General features: G+C 39.4%; 1 protein-coding gene across 1 annotated transcript in view; it reads right to left on the reverse strand.

Annotated features, from left to right (window-relative positions):
- Positions 1 to 6,269: 6,269 nt before the first annotated feature.
- The window catches only part of ONECUT2 (one cut homeobox 2), a 57,676-nt gene continuing 41,348 nt past the window's right edge, over positions 6,270 to 22,597 (reverse strand). The window contains exon 2 of the mRNA XM_054033058.1: positions 6,270 to 21,946. Coding sequence (XP_053889033.1) covers positions 21,660 to 21,946 — 287 coding nt within the window. The 3' untranslated portion in view covers positions 6,270 to 21,659. The remainder of the gene's footprint in view (positions 21,947 to 22,597) is intronic.

Consider the following 22,597-nt stretch of genomic DNA (forward strand, 5'->3'; position numbering starts at 1 on the left):
CACACCACTTCAGATGTTACACTGATTTAAAATCATGTCCCCTCCTATATTACCTATCCACGTGCACCTCAACATGACCTCCTTCTCTCCTTGTAATCCAGAGGATAGGTGCAAGGAAGGTAATGCCACTACTGGTCTGATTTTCAAAGGGGCTGAGCATTTGCAGTTCCCATTGACCTCAGTGGACGTTGTGGGTGCCCAGCACTTCTAGAAATCAGGCCATATAGGTGTCTGGTTTACCTGGAAGGCAGGTGTGTATAAACCCAAAGCACAAAGGCAATAAAAGGAGAGTTAGTATCAGTCACAAAATTGTAGGTGTGCAAAGTTCTGTAACCTACATAAAAAAACGGTGCTGCAGTTTGTGTTATACACCACTCCTGCCTTATCCAACCACCTGCATTATTTTACATTTCTTCCCATTGATTGAATTCCCTTCAAGATGAGTGCTACAGAAAATTGCAGACTACCATAGTCTCAGTGTGAAATTTTATGAATTTAGGAAAATAAACTTTTAGGGCAGGGACTGTCTTTATGTGTACGCACGAGTACGTAGCACAATGGGACTCTGAGTTTGGTTGGTGACTCTGGCCCTGCTGTAATATCAAATAATAATGTTTTATCAGCTGTGAACATTTCACAAAGCAAGAGCTGCTGCTTTCCCTAGAGCTTCAGAATTGCACATAACCAAGAGATGCCAAATCTTTCTCTATGAGTATTTTTTGACTCCAGGAACAAAACTGGGATTTGTAACATGGTTTAATTTGAAATAATCATGTGAGACCTAGTAGGGTCAAGAAGTAGCGAGATGAGGGCAAGGCTGGAGGAATAAACCATTGACATATGAAGGAAGTTAATCCTGCTAGCACCGAATGCAAATTGAGTATAAATGGCATGACCTTAAACTGATAGAAACAACAATGTGACAGAAAAGTGATTTTTGTCTTAGGAGGTTTTCACTGACATTTTGCCAGTACAGGAGGGGAAGGAGAGGTATTTTCATTGTCATGAGTGGGTGGATTTTCACCATGTGACTCCCAATGCCACTAATTAAAATTGTACCTCTAAATCCCTCTGCTGACAATTTACACCTAGATTTTAAAGAAGATTTAGAGTCTGAAAGGTATGATAGCCAGTACAGGAGTTTAAACTGCTTTGCTGCTATTTGTGTGTGTGTGGTGGCAGGGGGGAGGTTATATCATAGGGCCAGGTGTATGTTGGTGTGACTGCACTGAAGACAATGGGATTACACCAAGACTGAAAATCTTGTAATCGAATGTCTGTAGAAAGCAACAGAGAGTAACATGAAATAATAATACTAAAAAAAAAAAAAAAAAAAAAAAAAACCACTGGAAGGAACCTTGGTTATTGAGTCCAGCCCCCTGCCTTTACTAGCAGGACCAAGTACTGATTTTGTCCCAGATCCCTAACTGGCCCCTTCAAGGATTGAACTCACAACCCTGGGTTTAGCAGGCCAATGCACAAACCACTGAGCTATTTCTCCTCCCATCACTTAGTGCTTGTGTAGTGCCTTTGGGGAAAGGATCTCAAAACAGTTCACACATGTTCATTAAGTCTTCCAGCACCTCTGTGAAGTAGCTATGGTGAGTATCATCTCATCTCCCTTCTTACATTTATAAGATGATCATGCTCTCATTGAAGTTGATGGCAAAAATTCCATTGTCTTCAATGGGGCAGGACTGGCCTCATAACATAGAGTAAGAATACAATATACACATTAAACATTTTTAGGGCCAAATTCTGATCCTTGTTCCAAGCTCTCGGGGGGAACTCTGTGGCATGTGAGGTGTGTGTTTGGGTGGGTTAAGGGACGGGCAGGAGGGGTTTGAGGGATCAAAATCCTCCTTTGGGGTTTGTTTGTACTCAATATTTTGACTTTTTCAGTTAACTTGAAGCAGACAAACCATAACGCCAGGACACAGAGGACCCTCATTGCTCTGCCCGGCTGTCCTAAGGTGAGAGTTATAAGCACTGAAGGGAGAGTAACTAGATCCCCAAATCTTTCCACTAAGTGGTTCATCATAACAACAGATACAATGCCTAGAAAGATTTCCTAGCCTCTCTTTCCATGCTGCCAAATACCATATACTTAGCGAAGGACGAGGTGCAAAGAATAACAGCTATTTTCTCATGTTTGTAATGTCGGGAAGGCACTGCAGAAATAAGGACATCATAGTCTCAAGGTAGCCTGGACACCCTGAGGCCGATCACAACAACGTCCCATGGCTCAGTTCCCCATCTGTAAAAGGGGGATGATGGCGTTTATCCACCTTCGCGAACATCTTGGAGGTCTATGGATGGAAGGCCTTATATAAATGCAAGTATTATTGCAGGAAAGAATGTATCTTAGTACACTGCTATAAAGACAAGACACATTTAAATTGATCACTCAGAGCTACATTCTACCCCAGCAGCACATGTGTGATTCCTATTGAAATCAATTGTCAGAAATGATAGCTCTACTCAGGGATTGGCAACCTTTGGCACGCGGCCTGCCAGGGTAAGCACCCTGGCGGGCCAGGCCGGTTTGTTTGCCTGCTGCTTCTGCAGGTTCAGCCAATCATGGCTCCCACTGGCCGCGGTTCACTGTTCCAGGCCAATGGGGGCTGCTAGAAGTGGCGCGGGCCGAGGGATGTGCTGGCTGCCATTTCCCGCAGCCCCCATTGGCCTGGAGCAGCGAACCGGGGCCAGTCGGAGACGCAATCGGCCGAACCTGTGGATGCAGCAGATAAACAAACCGGCCTAGCCCGCCAGGGTGCTTACCCTGGCAGGCCGCGTGCCAAAGGTTGCTGATACCTGCTCTACATTTTCCCAGGCAGAGCATGCAACTCCGCTGGTAAGTGCTCAAAAATCAACAAGCACATTTACAAATCAATGGGCAAATAGAGAGCAGAATTTTCAAAATTCTGGGGGGAAGGATAGCTCAGTGGTTTGAGCATTGGCCTGCTGAACTCAGGGTTGTGAGTTCAATTCTTGAGGGGGCCACTTGGGGATCTGGGGCAAAATCAGGACTTGGTCCTGCTAGTGAAGGCAGGGGGCTGGACTCAATGACCTTTCAAGGTCCCTTCCAGTTCTAGGAGATGGGATATCTCCATTAACTTCATTTCTTTTTTTCTAAAATAGGATGCAGGGATTTAACCACTTAAAACTGTGATTCCCAATGTTTTAAGTGGTTAAAACCCCACACAATTATATGGCCACAATCCAATTCCCATTGAAGCCAGTGTTGAAAGTTAATAGAGTTACTCCAGACATACACTGATATAATGCAGAGCAGAATCTGACCCAATGAATCCGTTCCACTCAAAGCATCTGTGCATATAAATTCCTCACTGACTGAAGTCAACCTGATTGCCACATGTGACATGCCATTGCAGTGCTGACTTAAACCCCGCCAGGCACTTAGGTCATCTCTCAGCTCTTTGTCAGCGTAATGAAATGGTGCGGTCACCTTATTCCAGCTGTGGCCACTGTTAAGTGCCTGCAAAATGCTTTCCCAGGGGAATGAACTTGCAAGAGAAATGGAAATGACCCACCATGGACTGCATTTGTCTCCGTGTAATCTATTTTATTCTATTTTTTGCTGGCAAAGCACTTTTTACCCTCACCAGTTGTCAACTCTCCTTCCAGTTGTTCTGATTATTATTGCTGTGGGAACCCACTTTTCTCTCCTATACGATACATTTTACTGATAGAGGTTCTTCAGTTGTAGGGCTTTGCTAACACCTTGTCACTAGACATGGACCAGAATCAAAACTCTGATGTGTTGCGGTGGGGATGGTTTCAGAATCCAAACCCAGAGAGGAATAGCTTATCTTATCTTTATCTCATGTTGCCCCTCACCATAGTATCTGAGTGACTATATCTTTATAATGGATGAACCAAGAACTGCATACCCTGAATTTTGAAGCCTGTACTAATCTCTTGCAATCACAAATGCCATGCCATTAGATCCCACTATAAGGAAATGACTCAGGTGATGGAGAGAATTTTGACAAAAGCTGCTTTTACCTGTTCCGTCTATTCCAAAAATATGTGCACGTTTCAAACACTGCACAAGACGATGGGTAGCCTTAGCTCATACTGGCAGCGTATTTCATGACATTTTCCTTTTAAACATCAATTTCCCTTGTTGTTATTGTCAGCCGTTGGTTCTGCAAGCTGTTAAAAAACAACCCCCCCCCCCGGCACACACACACCCCGCATATGCATGCACGCATACATAAACAAAATTCCCCTACGGTTAGAATATGGAGCTATTGTTTAATTGACATTCAGATGCATTTTCATAGCATCACAGAAATCTGTAGGACTGGAAGGGACCGCGACAGGTCATCAAATCCAGCCCCCTGCGCTGAGGCAGGACCAAGTAAACCTAGATCATACCTGATAGGCATTTGTCCAACTGGTTCTTAAAAAACCTCCAATGATGAGCATTCCACAGAGTCCCTTGGAAACCTGTTCCAGAACTGACCTACCTTTCCAGTTATAACGTGTTTCCTAACATCCAACCTAAATCTCTGTATAAACCCATTTCTTCTTGGCCTACCTTCAATGGACCTGGAGAACAATTAATCACTCTTTATAAGAGCCCTTAACATATTTGAAGATTGTTATCAGGCTCCCCTCCCCCACAGTCTCCTTTTCTCAAGACTTATGCCCAGTTTTTTTTAACCTTTACTCATAGGTCAGATTTTATCAACCTTTTATCATTTTTTGTTGCTCTCCTCCAATGTATTCATCTCTTTCCTAAAGTGTGGTGCCCAGTCAGAGCTGTCCCTAGGAATGGCAAATTGGGGTGACCACCCCGGGCCTCCACGCTTTGGGGGTCCCCGTGCTTTGTGAGGTGGCAGGCGGAGAGGATGACTAGGAGCCCCCCTACCAACCTCCCCCTCCCCCCAGTGCTTCCTGCTCACTGGCGGGCCCCACCAATCAACGCCTCCCCACTCCCTCCCAGCACCAACCACCTATCAGCTGTTTTGCAGCACCAGGAGGCACTGGGGGGGAGGGGAGAGGAGCAAGGGCGCAGCACGCTTAGGGGAGGGGGCAGAACTGGGTGGGGAAGAGGCGGGGCAGGGGTGGGTCTTGGGGGAAGGGGTGGAGTGGGGGCAGGGCCTGGGCAGAGCCGGGGAAGCACCCCCCGGCTGATAGAAACTTGGCGCCTATATGTCCCGGGCCCCGCACCCCGCTAGGGATGGCCCTGTGCCCAGAACTGGGCACAGTTCTCCAGCTGAGGCCTCACCAGTACTTAGTACAGTGGGACAATTACCTACCGTGTCTTACCTCTGGCACTCCTGTTAAATATACCCCAGAATGATATTAGCCTTTTTTTCAAATGAATCACACTGTTGACTCATACTCAGTTTGTGATCCTTTTCAGCAGTACTACGGCCTACCCACTTATTCCCCATTTTGTAGTTGTGCAGTTGCTTTTTCCTTCCTAAGTGTAGGACTTTGCACTTGGCTTTATTGAATTTCTTGTGGATTTCGTCCAATTCTCTAATCTGTTAAAGTAATTTTAAATTCTAATTCTGTCCTCCAAAGTGCTTGCAACCCCTCCCAGCTTGTTGTCATCCACAAATTTTATAAACACACTCTTCATTCCATTATCCAAATCATTAATGAAAATATTGACTATTACCAGACCCAAGACTGACCCCTGTGAAACCCCAGTTTGACAGTGAACCACTGATAACTATTCTTTGAGCATGGACTTTCAACCAGTTGTGCACCCACCTTATAGGAAATTCATCTAGACCACTTTTCCTTAGCTTGCTTTTAAAAATATCATATGAGATTGTGTCAAAAGCCTTTCTAAACTCAACATAATTTTCACTATAGCTTCCTAGGAATATCAGGTCAGAGCTATTTAAAAGGTTTTTATGCATGCAAACCACACATCCATATGCCTTACCTCCACTTGGTGCAACCAGGAGCAGACGCACTTGACAGGGTGTTCTTCATTGTTGGTACTGTCGGCTGTTCAATGCTTGTTACTTGGCTATGTACTCTTTTGGCTGTGTGCATTTAGATGATTTCTTCCATATGAAGCATGACACAAACATTGGTTTCACTAAGAAGTGTTACTATGTGGGAGATCTGTGTGTCTTGTTTCCTAGTCAAAGACATTGAACCTTGCAGTATTATTTATTGGCTAGGTAGCACAAATGTGACCTAAATGTCCTCTGAGAAAGTGTTGGCTAAATTTACCTCAGTATAAAGGAAAAGAAGGCATTGTGATCCATTGTAGGTGAATTAAAGCCGTTTATTTGACATTAATTGCAGAATTTACAGCACTACCATTTAATGATAGGAATAAAAATATAAAGAATCCAGTGTAAGCAATGTTGTAGACAAAAACATCAGGATGGGAGAATAATGGCATCATGATGAAAACACAGCAAATAGAAAATAGCTTCTCAAAACTCAACCGAATTATCGAAAGGACTGGGAATTTAGCAAAGGGTTTAAAGTGCCCCAATGTGTCAACAACTACCACGATGTTCATGCTTTAGTCAATGCAGCAGTTGAAACATATAACACCAGTAACAGCTTTTTGCAAAAACTTTTTTTTTCCATTTGATGACTTGCAGATGCAGAATATGGAACATTCCTGTTGCAACAAAGCTCAGAAAGAATTGCTGTATCCCTACACTGAAGGAAAGGATGTATGTGAGAAAATGCATTGTTCTTATAGTTGCAGGTGTGCCAGCTAATTAACAGCACTTATTAACCTTTGGGAGGAATACTCCTTTCCACACGCACGTATATGTTAGCTCCCATTGATGGCCATGCCAGTTTCAGTATGCTGTTGAGAGGTGTTTAACTCCTTTTTATGGAGCAATCTCCTGCAGTTTTCATGTAGCCAAGTTGCCACTACTCCAAACATCACAGAAACCATGACCCACGGCAGTTTGCCGACTCTGACCTGAAAAGTAACATTTTTGATTTGTGTTTTTCAAGGAAAACAGAGTGTTAGGAAATTTAGGTGCTGTCATTTTCAAAAGTGCTTAAAAAGTTATATTGGCCTAGATTCTCCACTTAATTTTAATGGGTCTATAGAGTGTGGGTCTATACAGGATAGAATTTGGCTGTGTTTTCATTGACATGTACTGTTGCTTTAAATGGATTAGGCCCATAGTGATGGATGTTTTGATTTTTTTTTCTGTTTCTATTGCATAAATGGCCATTTTTTTCCATTCTTAAAGTAAGAAATTAATGCAGAGCTTTAAAGCAGAGCTGCAGAGTCCCTCTTCCGCCCCTCTGGTTTCTCATTCCAGGCCCACCCTGTGTGTCGCTCACAGAGTGGAGTGACTTTTAGTCACACAGCTGCAGGTGGACAGTGGGTTTGCACTGAAATCTTGTCTTGTCTTGCATTGACAAACTGCTACCTCTGACCAGTGGAGCCGGTTTGCAAAGCCTGAACACCAGCTGAGCTGCCAAAGGAAATGGTTGAAACAAGTTGACTATGGTATTGGCTTTATTTTTAAATTGATTGTTTTATTTCATTACCTGTAGAAGGCAAGTTTAGGGGACAGCTGTGCCAGGAAAATGTGATGCAGTGAAGGCAAGCACAGATGGAACATCTAGAAGACTGCTCTGAGGCCAGGTCTTCCCTATAAACTGACATTAGTATAACTACATCGCTCAGGGTTGGGAAAAATCCACACCCAGAGCGACGCAGTTATTCTGACCTAACTGCCAGTGTGGACAGCGCCATGTTGACAGCAAGACATAGCTACCGCCTCTTCTCAAGAGTAGTAGCTTCTTCACTGGTGCAGCTATGCTGCGGCAGCGTTTTAAGTGCAGACCTATCCTGAATTATGGCACCTAACGGACCGCAGATTTGTGGACATGAAATTTGATGCCTAAAAGAGAATTTGATTCTTCTACTCTCTCCATCAGCCTGAAAGCATCCAAGTGACCCAACAAGGAAAAGAGAGAGGAGACTCTCAAAATAACATCCTGAGCTCTTTAAAATCAAACACAAAAGGCCATATTCTGCTTTGGACCCGACTAGTGACATCCAATGAAATTAAATGAGAGCAGCGTCTGATTCAAGGAGTTCAAGGAAGGAATATAAAGAGAATTAGCACTAAAGTGCACAGTTAAAATGCTTTATTCCCCCCTGCCCCAAATGTTCTAGACACTAAAGCCCAAATTGACCTTTTGCTGACAATGGTGGTCAACAACACATTACAATCGACCTGTTCTGTAACCAATGTAACTGCTAGTTTGGATGGGACAAAACCACTTTCAGCACCATGTGCTAGTGGTAGAACTGCTGGGCACAGGTTCAGCAACAGGTTCAGTTACTGTGTTCAATAACAGGTCAACTTACTTCAGAGAAAAAACAATGGAAAATGATGCTGGGGGTATCTTCCAATTCGTCCCAGAGAACAAGGAAGGAAAGGGCTATTTTTAAGTGCCTTTTTTACTCAGAGAGATAAACAAAGGAAAACTTCATCTTTAAATGCATTTCCTTGTTCACTTATTTTGCATCTGATCTACTCTGAATGAGAGGTTTCAGAGTAGCAGCCGTGTTAGTCTGTATCCGCAAAAAAACAGGAGTACTTGTGACACCTTAGAGACTAACACATTTATTTGAGCATAAACTTTTGTGGGCTACAGCCTACTTCATTGGATGCATGTCATGCCTACTTCATCAGATGCAAGTAGGCTGTAACCCACGCAAGCTTATGCTCAAATAAATTTGTTAGTCTCTAAGGTGCCACAAGTACTCCTACTCTGAATGAGGGCACTCAAGGAGAATAAAAGACGTTCCCATAGCTATAGTAAAATGAAGGTTAACTGAATTTGTTGTGCCTTCCCAATACCAATCCTTAAATTATTTATTTTCTTTTAGAATATACCAAGAGCCATGCAGGAAGATAAAGAATAATGATATATGGTTCTTCTGAGTCTGGGATAAAGATCTATGATGAGAGACTTGCACAACATTAACAAGGGCAAGTCCCTTTATGGGACCAAGACATGGGACCTCAGCTAGAGCAGCACCTCTGCTGCGTCTTGCTGCTACAGTGGTGGATTCACACAGTAAAGGCTGCCTCAGGGTGTTAGGCTGTGTGTAGTTTACTTCAGTTTCTTGTGCTAAAGTGAGTTACACAATACTGTGCAACTTCCAAATATGGTGACATGGTGATTTGCTTTTTATGCCTGTCACTGAAGTATGTCCGTAGTCATTGTTGGCCTAGATAGCAAATTTACACTAACTGAGGTATCCCAGGGAATTAGGATTTGAATGTCAGTTTCAGAAGACCAGAGAGACTGTTGAAAAAAATAAAGGAACTATTATGACTTCTATCTTGGCTGACTTCTTCGGTGTGGTGATTTGCCCTGAGCAATGGTAAAAGCCTTATAAAGACAACTTTGGGGTAACAGTCATCCCTGGGTTGGATTCCAATGACTACAAGAGGGATGTATTTGGGCCTTTGTGTGTGAATCGTATTCAGTAGAGATGCAGAGGTATAGAAAAAGATGGAGGTGTCTGCATCCTGCGACTACCGTGAGGAACATCCACAAGAGAGTAAAAATTAAGGTGTATGTCCTGCTCATCTCCCCCAGCAGCTGTGCCAATAATGTCATCAATTGCTCATTGTCCTTTCCTCTGCCATTTAATGGAGTAGTGAAAGGCCAAGACCTGTTGCATTGCAAACAGGAATGCATAAAACTTGCAGCAAGCCCTCCAAACCTGTCTCATTCTCAAGCTTAATAGCAGGTCCTGAGCCTGCAAGAACTTGTGAACATGCTTAATTTTAAGGACTCTGAGTCGTCCCATTGAGATCAATGGCTCGACTCTCAGTGCATACAGTTAAGGACATATGCAAGTCATTGCAGGATTGGGGACTTGGAAAAGAGGTTTGGAAAGGGGAGTCCATTAGAGACAGTCTGCAGCATAATTAAGATTTTTTCCTTTATGCCCTGATCTTCCCCATTCCTTTATAATTCACCTCTGTTTTTTTTCCCCCTTTATGCGCTGATCTTTCTCATTCCTTTATAATTCACCTCTGGTAAGTGTGTCACAGGCTAGGTAACATCACAACATTTTTACAGGGACATCTGTTCACATGGAGCCTGATCCTGCATGCAATGTAGCATTTCTCAGGATCAGGCTCTGCAATATTCCCAATGTGCCCAGCTCTGCTTTAGAGTCCGCTACCAAATGGTTTATAGTCTGCTACCATATTTCAGGGTCTGATCCTGTGTTCATTGAGCTCAATAGCAAAGCTCCCATTTACTTCAGTGGTGCAGGATCAGACTTGAGGTGGGTTTCTAATAACTATAAAAGGCACCTGAAAATAAAGGACCTTTTCATTGCACAAGGAAGCAAAAATGTCAGGTTTTCCTCCTTTATTGAACTTTGGCAAATCATAGGTGTGTGGTTTTTACATCAATAGCTATAAATAAAAATTTGAAAATTATACAGTATTTGTTATTGAGATAAAGGACGTCTATTGGCACAAATCATTGAGTAAAAACCTTTAATAATAAAATAACATTCACTCTGTAGCTACTTTATTTGTCTGGAAAACTCAGCTTACACTCAATTCAACATATCACCTCCACAAAGTTAAAAAAAATGACATAAAATGGCATAATAAAATATACCTTAAATTTCATAATACAAGTACCTTGGCAAATCTTAGTAAGCTGGACCATCTACTGTTTGTTATAAACAGTAATGGACATTGTCATTGTCTCACATACCCCTTGTTTCCTTTGGATTGAAAAATTAATTTGAACTTAATGTAGAGATATTATAATAACTGCATTAAGCAGGAATAGTTTGTGGATCTGTTAGCATGAGTCGAATTTACTGAAACAAATATTGATTCTGTTTATTGCGGAAGAACATATAAAGCTTTCTGGAAGATTAAACACTATTACAATCATTAACTGTCTTACAAAAAACCTATTTAAAATTCTTGTATCCATTACCATCTTTGGCAGATAAATAAGGGGGAAAAATAAACAGACTATATTACAAAGCTTCCATTATCACAATCTACTTTATAAGGCCAAATAAAAATATGTTTCTTTGCACTAATGAAAGCACATCTCCAATATAATCTTAATGCCAGACAATATAAACACTGTACTGATGTTAAATTTAGATGTTGTGTATAGTAGACTGCCACTTTTACACCTTCTGTTTCCTAAATTGCACTCTCCTATGCAAAGTAAAATGTATTTAGTAGTTGATTTGGCTTTACGTTTAGCATGGTCAATGAGTTAGGTTTATGTAAAAGGTTGCAAGTGGGTGAGTGAACCCAAATATAAAAAACACTAAATTTGCCAATACCAAATAGTGCTACTATAAAATTAGTTTTTGTGGGTTCTTGAAGGGTAGATTAGTTTAGGATATAGAGATTATTTTAAATTGGGTACAAAATATTTTATTAAATACTAACCCTAAACTGAGGGAAATGAGAGTTGGGTGTGTCCTAAAGGGACTGAACAAAAAAGAGCTTCAGTATTCTTTCAGTAAGATTCAAATAAAACCATGTATGCACTTCAGACTAGAGAGAGACGTGAAATACAGTTGCATAGGCAAGACAGTCAGGAGGGAATTCTAACTATGTTTTTTTGACTGAATCACTGAGGCAGTCTGAATTGTTGTTCTACATTAGATCTGCTAATACTGAAGTTTTTGGTTCATGCTGAGTGCTGACCTTATTACACAATACAAGAAGAAACCAAGCACAAAAAGAATCGGAATGGTTATTCCCAGCAAGATCAGTGGAAGAGGTCTGGAATTTTTATGAAGCTTCATAATATCTACATTTACATTCGAGGGTATTACATGTTATGTCTAAGGTTTCTGCCATAAAGCCAAAATAACTCCTTTTATTTTTGGAAAAAATGCACAGTTGACTCAATTTTGAATAAGACGTATTTTGAAATGACCCACTCATAAATTAAATTTATTGGCCATCGGGAACTGCCAATTGGTCAAACTTTGCTTTGAATAAAATTTCCTGTTTTATAACGGGAATCCAATTTGATTTTGTTGTTTTTTAAACATTGACTGATCAGGATAGAGTTTCATAGTGATGTAACTGCTCATATAAACTAGTATTTCAACTGCATGAGGCAGAACTGTGCATGTTTTCACAGTTTAAATGTATACACAATTGTTCCACAACTGCTAACAGATAACAGGCTCCCATGCATAAATTCCATTAAACCAAAGGTTAAGGTCTATTTCTGAACGAAAAAAAAAGTTGCCATTAAGAACCACAATGCATCACACTGCTAAACTTTTTTTGCCTCATGCATACAAATTATAGCACTGATTGGCAGTTGCTAATTATAATACTACACTGTAACACAGAACAATTAGTTGTTCAGACCAAGTAGCACAAATGTAGAAAATAATCATATTTTTTTCAACAGAGCAAATTAACACAGATTGTTTCTTCAGCAAAATATGAAACTGTAAACTTTGGGCTCATTCTGCAACTTTCCCCAATCCAGAATAAATAAAAATCCAAAGGGAAAAAAGACAGACGTACATTATTTTAGCGCACCTTTTTTGTCTATTACAAAAGCACAACCTAAAACGTATAAAGCTTTTTTTTTCTTTAAATCACAGTTACCAAAAAGAAACAGTGAATAATTTATTACATACGCTATAATAACATTACTCTAAACACTATTATCTATGAGGTATATCTGAGAAAATTCGGTAAGGAATTGCGCGGTCTGCGTTGCCAACATGCCCAGTTTTATATTAAAGCTTTGGAACCGTGAAGAAATAGAAAAGGAGGAGGAGGAGGAGGAAGAAGAAGAAGCAGCAGCAGAAGAAGAGCCTTTGGTATTATTACAAATATTGTTCTTTGTGGGGTTGCATTGCAAAGCACCACAGTACAATAAGCCCACCAGGTACAGTATGGCGGCCCAGTTGAAGCTGAGGTATTCACAGGAAGAATTAAAAAAAGCACAGAGAGGTCTAGACTGGCAAAATCGTTGCTTTGGTTCAAGGAAGGCACTCGTCCCGTGGTAATGTCACACTTTGCAAGTGAAGCATGAGTCTGGTAAGGAATGCAATTGCTGTAGAGGGTCCTGCCAATTCTGACTATTTTCTGTGTTCAAACTGTCAATGTTCTTAGATGTACCCTGGGAGGTGAAAGGGGGTGGTATAGTATGGAAGGGTTCACTTAACACAAGGAAAATATCGTCTCCTCCATACCTAGAAAGCATCCTGAGAATTATTATAGCTCCATGTTGAAGGTGGATAGATAGATAAATAGATAGATACAAACAGATATCAAAAGCACACGCATCAAGCCACTGTCTTTTCCAAGAAAGAAAAGACTTGTTATTTTGAAAAAAAAGAAGAAGCAAGTTTAATACAAAAATGGAGCTTTTTGGTTGAGCTGATGATGAAAATAATTTGAATCAACAATGCACTGCTGATGCAAACACCTTATTGTAAAGATCAACTATCACTATAATATATGCAAGTGCATTAGACTATTACACAGTTTTATGTCCCTGATCCTAGCAGACCTATCTGCCTGAGTGGAGTCCCACTGAACCCAATGAGATTCTGCATAGGTACAATCCTTGTTACAGAACCAGGGCCTTTGTATCTTTGCAGGGCTGGATTCTCCTTCTGCTGAGGAGTTTTCTATGTCACTGGGAGCAGGAGCAGTATGCTACTCTTTTGTAACTGAACTCACTGTCTGGATTTACTTCTCTACAAATCTTCTGCGTATGCTGGCACAATCTTGCTCTCATTACTCAGGCAAAACGCCCTTTGAAGTTGATGGGATTGTGCAGGGTCCAAGTGAATGCAGAATTGGGCCCTCTATGTCTAAACCTATTTGATATAAACCTGTGAAATGTTAAATACTGTTTACAAATAGCAAACCATGCTGATGAGTGGATTTTAAGTCATTCAATCATATAACAGGCTAAAAGAAACAAGCACAAAAGGGCACTATTTATTCCCTGATGACAAAAAGTGGCAAACAACTTTTAAGTAATCACTTAGGAGCATCTTATTAATGGAGCATAATGTGTCTTCATTTCTCTGCTAACCTGAGAAAAAATAATTAACTCAACAGATGAGAATGTGAAAAAAATGTAATTGTAAAAAAGAAAAAAAATGAGAAAGCAGCCTTTGTTTCTCTTCTATCTAAAATGTTGGTTAGAAACTCAGGGCTTGTTTCTGATCTCAGTTTCACTGATGTAAAATCACAGTAATTCCATGACTTCCTGGGAGATATCCAGATTTACATTGGGGCTATTAAGATAAGGCTCTGGTTCAGAAGATTTACTGTACTAGGTTTGATCTTTGATTCACTGTCTTATGTCTACACTGCAGTTGGGAGGTGTGATTGCAGCACATGTAGACATAACAAAAGCAGTGGATCTGTGGCACGCTGAATAGCTCTGCTCAGTTATGTACCCAGGGCCCTGGGCGGATGGCGCTAGCCCATGCAGTCGACTGGGCTGCCCTGACTTCGTTGCTATTGTTTTGTTACTCAAGCTAGCTTGAGCAACGCCAGCTCAGCTATGTCTACACCTGCTGTAATCACACCTCTCAATTGCAGTGTAAACATACCCTAATTAATCTGGTATTTTGCTCCTTGCAGCACCCAATGCCTGATGTTTTAGAGGAAGTGTAAAAAAAAAAAAAAAACCCATGATGCACACAGTCACGTATAACGCTTCACACAGAGCAGCAATTACTTCCTTACCTCTCCACCCTCCACTGAAAATAGTGCTGTACTTCAGCAGAATCTGGCTTTATGTGAATTAGAGATACTTGTGTGATCTGCAGGATTGAGCCCCATGTATATCATTCCCACTGAAGTCAATGGAAGCCCTGTGTGTGGAGCATCTACTAAATCATGCAATGAGCAGAGAGAAGTACCTTCTTAACTGTGTGAATCCTGGTGATTCATGATACTGCACTTACATCTCTAAGGACCGTCAATGGGAGTTTTGCTTGAATAAGGACTACAGGATCAGACCCATAACGTTGTTAAACAGAGAGAGAGAGACCCTGGTCCAATTTCTGCAACTGATTCAAATACAAAAACCCCAAATATTTCAGATGGAGTTCTGCATTTGGCAAGATAACAGGATATAGATTTATTTTACCAAGGTAACGGTCAAAGAACAAAAATCAGATACCAACCAAGAGTCAACACAGTTGCTCCAACCGATTGAATTTGGCAGGTGGGAGAAGTAAAGTGGTGCTACCAAGCTCTGAACTTGCCTGACTTGGCCTTGGACATTTTTAGCTGGCAGAAAGGAATAAGATAAACACAGAAAATGCCCTCATCAGAATTAGCAGCCCCCACTACAGGAATTTCTTTGGGGTATCTGAGTTGCAGCTGTACATTACTGTATGTAAGAGAGAAAGGTGAAAACTATAAAAGAGCACGAGCAAAATGCAGACCGCACAGAGAAAGAAATCTTTGGTATCTTTGGTATCATCAACACGATTAAAATTACAAATGGAAAAAGTCAGTGAGGTAGCCTCTTTGGTTCTCACTAGAAATAGAAAGGTTTTTTTCTTTATTTTTTTCTTTGTTTTTCCTCTTTTTTTCCCCCCACACACGCAGAGTTCATTCTTGGAAGCAGCTAGTTTAAGGGTTTCTCTGTTTTTGCTTGTCGTTATATTTTTTCCCCCAGCTTAAGTTTTCAGAAGCCACAAAGTTCAGGCAAAGTATCTCAGTGTCTTTTTTCTATTGTTTCTGAATGCACAGTTATAGGTTGAATATTCATTGCTTGTCCACAAAATTCGCTCTGTTGTTCTGACAGAAAATAAACTGTAGTGCTTTAAGTTGTTTTAAATAAAAAATATAAAACTATACAAGGGCATCTTTCGCAGATGCTGAATAAGTTAAATAAATAAGGTATATTGGGAAGGCTTCATGTGTCATAATAATTAAAGGTACGTCCCACTTTCTAATGAGATGGGAAGGGGGATTAACTTAAATAATTTAATTACTGATATTTAAACAATTTAAATCGATTAAAAGAAGAAATAAAACTTAAAAATCCCTTTTTAACCTGTTATTTTTCCTTGTCTGTAACAGAACTTGGCTGCTTTATGAAGCAATACTAACTTTAAAGTATATATACTAATATAAGCATTGCATCTATGATGCGCTACAATTCTAGAACTGATAAATACGTAAAATTAACTCAAATGACAAAATAATCAGGAATGATTTAAATTAAATAGTTACAAAAGATTATCACTTGAGCCTGTTCCTGCAGTCTGTAAGCAGGCAAAACTCCCACTGAATATTAAAATAAAATGAAACCATATGGGGATTTAGCCTGAATAAAGACGTCAGGATTGGTCTGAGACTAATTTAAATAAAGTACATCATTGATAGTTAATATATTGGGTCACAACCCAAAAGAGTCAGGAAAAAAATAATTCAAAGATTACCATTTAAAAAAAATTTTAAACAATAAAAATTCCCCTTAATAAATACAAATTAGGCCCAGTATAATCTATAAAGTTTTCCCACTTTTAAAAATACTCAGGTGTTGTGACAAGCAAGAAAAACATCAGATTTGCCCCCCCCCCCCCCCCATAGCTAGCACAACTTTTCCAAAGCTATGTCATTACCATGTCTCCTTTTGGAAGAGGAGATTCCTATTCCCTTAAGTAGGTTTGAGCTTTGCTTTGCTGGTTTAGTCCTTCTCAGGTCTTTGGATTTAGCTTTAGTTAAGAGAGATCCAGAATAAAGCTATTCAACCGAAGTAATCAAGCACATTCTTTGTTCCTTCAGAGATGATTAAACAATATCCAAGGGTTCTTGAAAGTTGAATTCATCTTGGATGTGCCCATGATAGTGACTCCAAGTATATAGTAAAGAAGATGCTGGGATACTATTTTTACATTAGTTTTTTTGGAGCCAAACAAATAAACAAAAAAGATACAAGTTATAGCCATATAGCTATAGAGAGTTATAAACAGATGGCATATAAATGTAACACGCACATTTTGGATTTTTTTTTTAGTATAAACAGAATATACTGTATATCATACATATGTGTACGCATATATCATACATATGTGTACGCATACCCACATATATATCTACACTCAGTTTATACTGTTAACACTCATTTTCTGAGTTATATGCTACATAAAAAGCCTGCTACAGTTGACAATGAAATGGAAGACTTAATATGGGTTGATAAAATATATGGGAGTCAAAAATGCAGCAGTATTTTCATATGTCCATATCAAAATCATTTTTGACAAATAGGCATATAATAGGAACATTGACATGGCCATGGCCTTAAAATGCAATCCTCTCTCAGGCAAAATCTTAAGCTGCAATTCTGCTTGAGCAAAGGCTGCAGGGTTGGAACCCTAATCATAACAGCAAAATCAATATGTTGTTTCCAGTGTGTGATTGTTTTCTAGTAGTTTAAATTTAAACATTGGAATTTGAGCCATTATATTGTCTACCAAGCACATCCAAACATTTGCAGGGAATCAAAAATATCACATTTTATCTTAAGGATAATTTTTGTTTGTTAATAATTCAGTATTTAACCTGGATTGTTCTGGCTGCAGCTGCTGGCCTAGAGTCAAATAAAAAAGACTTACACTCATCCTTGAATAAAAATAGCTCTTTTTCATTGCGTGGTTAACAGCTTTTGCATACCCCCATGAGATATGAAGCTTAGACACAAATTTCCTGGCCATGCTCTTTCCAGAGATAGTTGGGCATCTGCTGTATTTTTTATTGATGAGATGAGACAAATAAAGCCTAAAAGGTGTTTAGATTTTTGACAATAAATTATGCTATTTTGGTCTGAAACAATCAAGGACCTGATTCTGATTCTCTCATGTTGTGTAGCAATATATGCCACAAGGTGTCCCATTGAAATTCATAAGGCTTCTCACAGAATGCAATACTACTCAGCAAAGGTCGGGGTACTAGAATCTCGCCTCAAACAATAAGAAAGAGATGTGGCAGGAATTTCTAGAAAATTCCTTGGGATTCAGTGCATATGATGTAAAATGGTCTTTAAAGTTGTGAGAATTTACTCACTTTTCTCCTTTTACTCGTTAAAAGCTTACAAATCACTCTAATTTTCCAGCATAAAAACCTCATATGGGAAACATGGCACTTTCCCCTTGATTATAAAGGAGACGTTAAACAAAAGACAGAACCCGCCACCAGGTGGATGTGCTTAATGTTAGAAGGCCATCTGTATGGAAAACTTACTTTGGCATGAACAGCTCATTTTGACCACATTCCTTAAATGATGGCTGGGATATTATTTTTTGTCAGATATACACATCAATTAATTGAAATCATAAGGAAAATTGACAGTAATCTAAAAGAGGTTAAGAAATGACATTCTGTGCTTTAACTAAAGTACTATGTCCATCCCCTTTATAGAACAGCGAAGGGTATATAACATTATGGAATGGGATATGAGAAAAACAATAAGAAAAGCAGCATTGTATAGTACTGCTAGAAAATGAAGAACAGCAGTATTAGGATGGAAAATTGCTAGTGGTCAATGATCATGCGCAGGACATGCGTGGAGATAGGCATTCTCAAACCAACCCTGATTTGAACACTAGCTTCATACCAAACTTTGAATGTGACGTTTAGATTTGGATCAAAGCTTCATAAGCTGGACCCTCTTTCTATTATGGGCCAAATCAAAACCTTAAACCCCAACACCTTGATTCCTTGGAAAAGTGTGAGTCCAGATCTGGCCTTTGCAACTCAGTTCCATCTCTGATAATGAGGCTTCCCTTGTTCTTTGGAGACTCATGTATGACCAACCTTCTCTGGGAAAGAGTTATGCGGAAAGAATAATTTCCCCCCAAAGCTAGCATTTATCAGGTTAGTTGCTGATGCTGATTCCCAGGTAGCCATCTTGAATTTATTTCTAAGGAAAGGTCCTAATTATCCTTCTGGTACAGAAACATTTTCTGTTTTTCTTTCTTTTCTTAAAAAAAAAGGTAAAATGCAGAAATTGATTATATTACTTTTATATGCAGTGTTATTTGAAAAGAAGTCCTAAGTCATGTGTAGAGATGGAGTTGAATTGAGACACTGGTTACAACCCTCCTCAGATTCCCTCTCCCCTACCCCCCAAAATTTGAGGAAATTCAGATTTGGTCCTGGATCCGAATTTCATTATTTGGAAGTATAATGGTTCAAACCAGAACAATGAATGCAAACCATCTGAACTACTGGAAGCTCTGATCCAGTTTGAATTCTAGATCTGATCTTTGTGATTCAGGCTCATCTCTAGTGATATTCAGTATTTACAATGAAGTATTTCAGTACCTATCTTGCGAGATTCATTTAAGGGGAAGGGGAAGAGGATCTGGTCAGTTAAGCATTTTTTCCCATATGGGATGGTTGTTTAAAGCTCTGAACATAGAAGAGAACAATTCTACCTGTTAAAAAAACAAATAATATTCAATTGACACATTTTCCCACATACTCTTACGGACAGAGAAGACAGATTAGTTTAGTATCCCAACACCTTATACTTGGAGTCCATGGAATCCTTGAAAGATTCCATATGGGGGGAGAAACAGAAAAAAAATAAAAAATTAAAAACCACCCTTTTTGTTGCTCAAAGAAACAGAATTGATTACCTTTACACAGATCAATGGTGCTATAAGCATTTTAGCCGTGCAAGAGGAGATAATGAACTGAAACAAAAGTTGTGAGAAATCCTCATCTTTGGTATTGTAGCTGTTGAGGTTTCGGTTGCTCTGTTCCTTGTTCTTTTGAAAAAACTGCATAGGCACAAATTAAAGACAATCTTCAACTTTAAGATTACTGAGTTGTCAGATGAAGCAGCACTCACATTGGCTTTACTTTGTTTTCATTCTTGTCAACCCTTTCTTTGAAATCTGCTTCCTAAAATGTCCAAGATGTCTGTCAAACACAGTGTGTTGTGTTGTTTTTGTTTCCTGACGTGCTTCCTTGGTTTTTTTATTTTATTTTATTTTATTAAAATGGAACAGTTTGTTGCAGAAGAAGTAGGTGCAGAAAAAGTTTCTTTGGTTTCGATTAAGTAGTACATAAAAAAGTCTCAAGTGTCTTTAAAGAATCATTACAGCGTTTGGCTTGCTTTTGAACACTCAATTGGTGTTTCAAAAGGGGCCATTCACTGGTAAATATGCACATCAAGTGACCATAACAATTTCAGTGATAAGGATTGTTTATGCTCTTTGAAGACTACTGTAACTGCAGCTAGTATGGCCCTGTTAGCTCTGCTACTCCACTCACGACTTTGCTAATTTTGTCAGCATCCACTTTCTGCTCAATTGTACAGCAAACTAAAATGATAGAGTTGTACTTTTTTTGGAGTTTGCAAGGTTTTCTGATTTCTAAAATAATCACAATACTATGATGATGATGAAAATAAATGGCAAGTTATAAATGTCTTTGGCTTGCAATATACTGCATCTTTGGTGTACTGTGTTCTCTTCAGGTTAAATGAATTGGTAATGGAGATGTGATAGATTTTGATGTGATATTTAAGTCATATGCAGCACATCTAAATGGTCAGTGACATCCTGAAAGTGGATGCTTTTTTTCTGCTAAGAAAATACCAAGGAACTCTAATACAGAATGCATCAATTTAAAAAAACCCACCTAAATAGACTTCAGTAACAATGAAATAAAGAGAAACTACATGCTAATAACTAAAAAGGACATATTGATGACCTAAGGAAATGTAGCTCTCTCAAAGTGTTGTGTTTGCTCCATGCACTGTAGCAGTTAAATTGACCTCCTGAGTGTGCATCTGCATTATGTACAAACACAGAATTTGTGACAAACAGCAAAATGTGCTTGAAGCTTGTGTGGTCACATACTTTTCGTTAACAACTTCATAAATTAGAGTGTCTTGAAAGAACAGATGTAGCAAGTCCAGAACCGTTCTATTTCTGTATCTATTGTCTTTGTGCTTGATACTTTGAGCTCAAGTGAACTGAATTTTAGTGATCCAAGACCATGTGAGTGTTCACTGATAAGTTTAAAAAATAAACCCAAAACATAAAATTGGATCAATTTTTTTTCTAAAACATCTAAACAAAACAATGCCTGAGATTACAAAACAGGTTCTTGGATTTTTCAATTTTCATCTTTTAAGATTTGTGCTCAGTTCTCATGTTATCATGTTATGGGTGTGAGCTTTGGTATTTTGTGGTGTGGCAAGCCTAAGCATTTGGAAAACAAAGTAGGTCAGACATGTTTGCATTTCTGTTTAGCTACCAACTCTGGGCAATCCTGCAGTACTCCCATCGCCTTAAATGCTGGTCCATAGTTGAAGTCTTCATTGGCTCTCAGGAAAAATTTATGTCATGAATGACCCACTTATATTTTGGATATGCTTAGCCTGTCTTGAATGTAATACTATATAGAAAGAGATTAATTTGTGATTTGCGTCTTCTAAAACTGACTAAATAGCCATTAAAAAAGTGTCCTATGTTTACAACTAGACTAGAATTACTTTCCAAGAGAATTGTGCTTTCAAATCACCAGTGAAGGGCCCCACTCAGAATCCATACTTTTTCTTTCCTTTCATTCTTTTTTTCTCTTTTTTATGGTTGAGTTGTGCCTAATTTAGATTCCTTTCTTCAATCATGCTTTGGTACAAGTGCTGGAGGCTGAAGAGGATCCCCCTGTACTCAAATCATCCTGCCATTTCTCAAGGCTGCGTCTCCTAGCGTTCATGAAGAAGTTACTGACAGTGGTAAGTTCCAAGCCCAGCTGTTGGGAGATGGTGATCTGCATTTCTTTGGATGGACGTTTGTTCTCTTTGAAGATGGCAAAAAGTGTTCTGCGCTGGAGATCGGTGAAAACCAGACGAGATTTCTTCTGGGAATTGTTCCTGTCTTTATTCGGTTCTTGTTCTTTGCGTTTGCATGCTTGGGGAACCAGAAGAAAAAAAAAAAAAAAGAGAAAGAGAGAGAGAAAGAATCAATGTATGCATAAGTACCAATAAACTGAGCTGGTGATACATTGAAAACATTGATAAAGCTGTACAGTGGATGTAAACTGTTAAACTTTATTGTGCAAATTGCAGCGCTGTCAATAACCACTGTTCTCAGGTTCATCTCTTAAGAATGTGAGTCACTGATATGCCTAGTGTGGGCAGTAAAACCAAAGAGATCAATGATCTGAATTAATACTGAGTAAACAATTAGTACTTGAAAAAGCTTTCTAGGAGGAATTATATGGGGGTGACTTTGGTCCCAATCACAGCTGAAAGGCCTGATTTTTCAAAAGTGACTAATGATGTTGAGTTACTCCAATTCTAGGTGCGGAGCACCCATCCACTGAAAATCAGGCACCCACAAGGTGTCATCCAAAAATTAAGGCTCCCAAAATCATTATACTCTTTAAAAATTGTAGGCTTTTAGGTCTATTCCTATTATAAATGGCCCCCTTTAAGAAACATATAACTCCCCCATAAATTTTGCTTCATGATCTGACATGTAGAATACAAAATTTCAGCCTAGAAAAGAAAATTCAAACCATATCTGTCTCGTCTTTCCCAGTAGCTAACAGAAAGCTTC

Source organism: Malaclemys terrapin, chromosome 6, assembly GCF_027887155.1.
Source record: "Malaclemys terrapin pileata isolate rMalTer1 chromosome 6, rMalTer1.hap1, whole genome shotgun sequence".
Taxonomy (NCBI): Eukaryota; Metazoa; Chordata; order Testudines; family Emydidae; genus Malaclemys; species Malaclemys terrapin.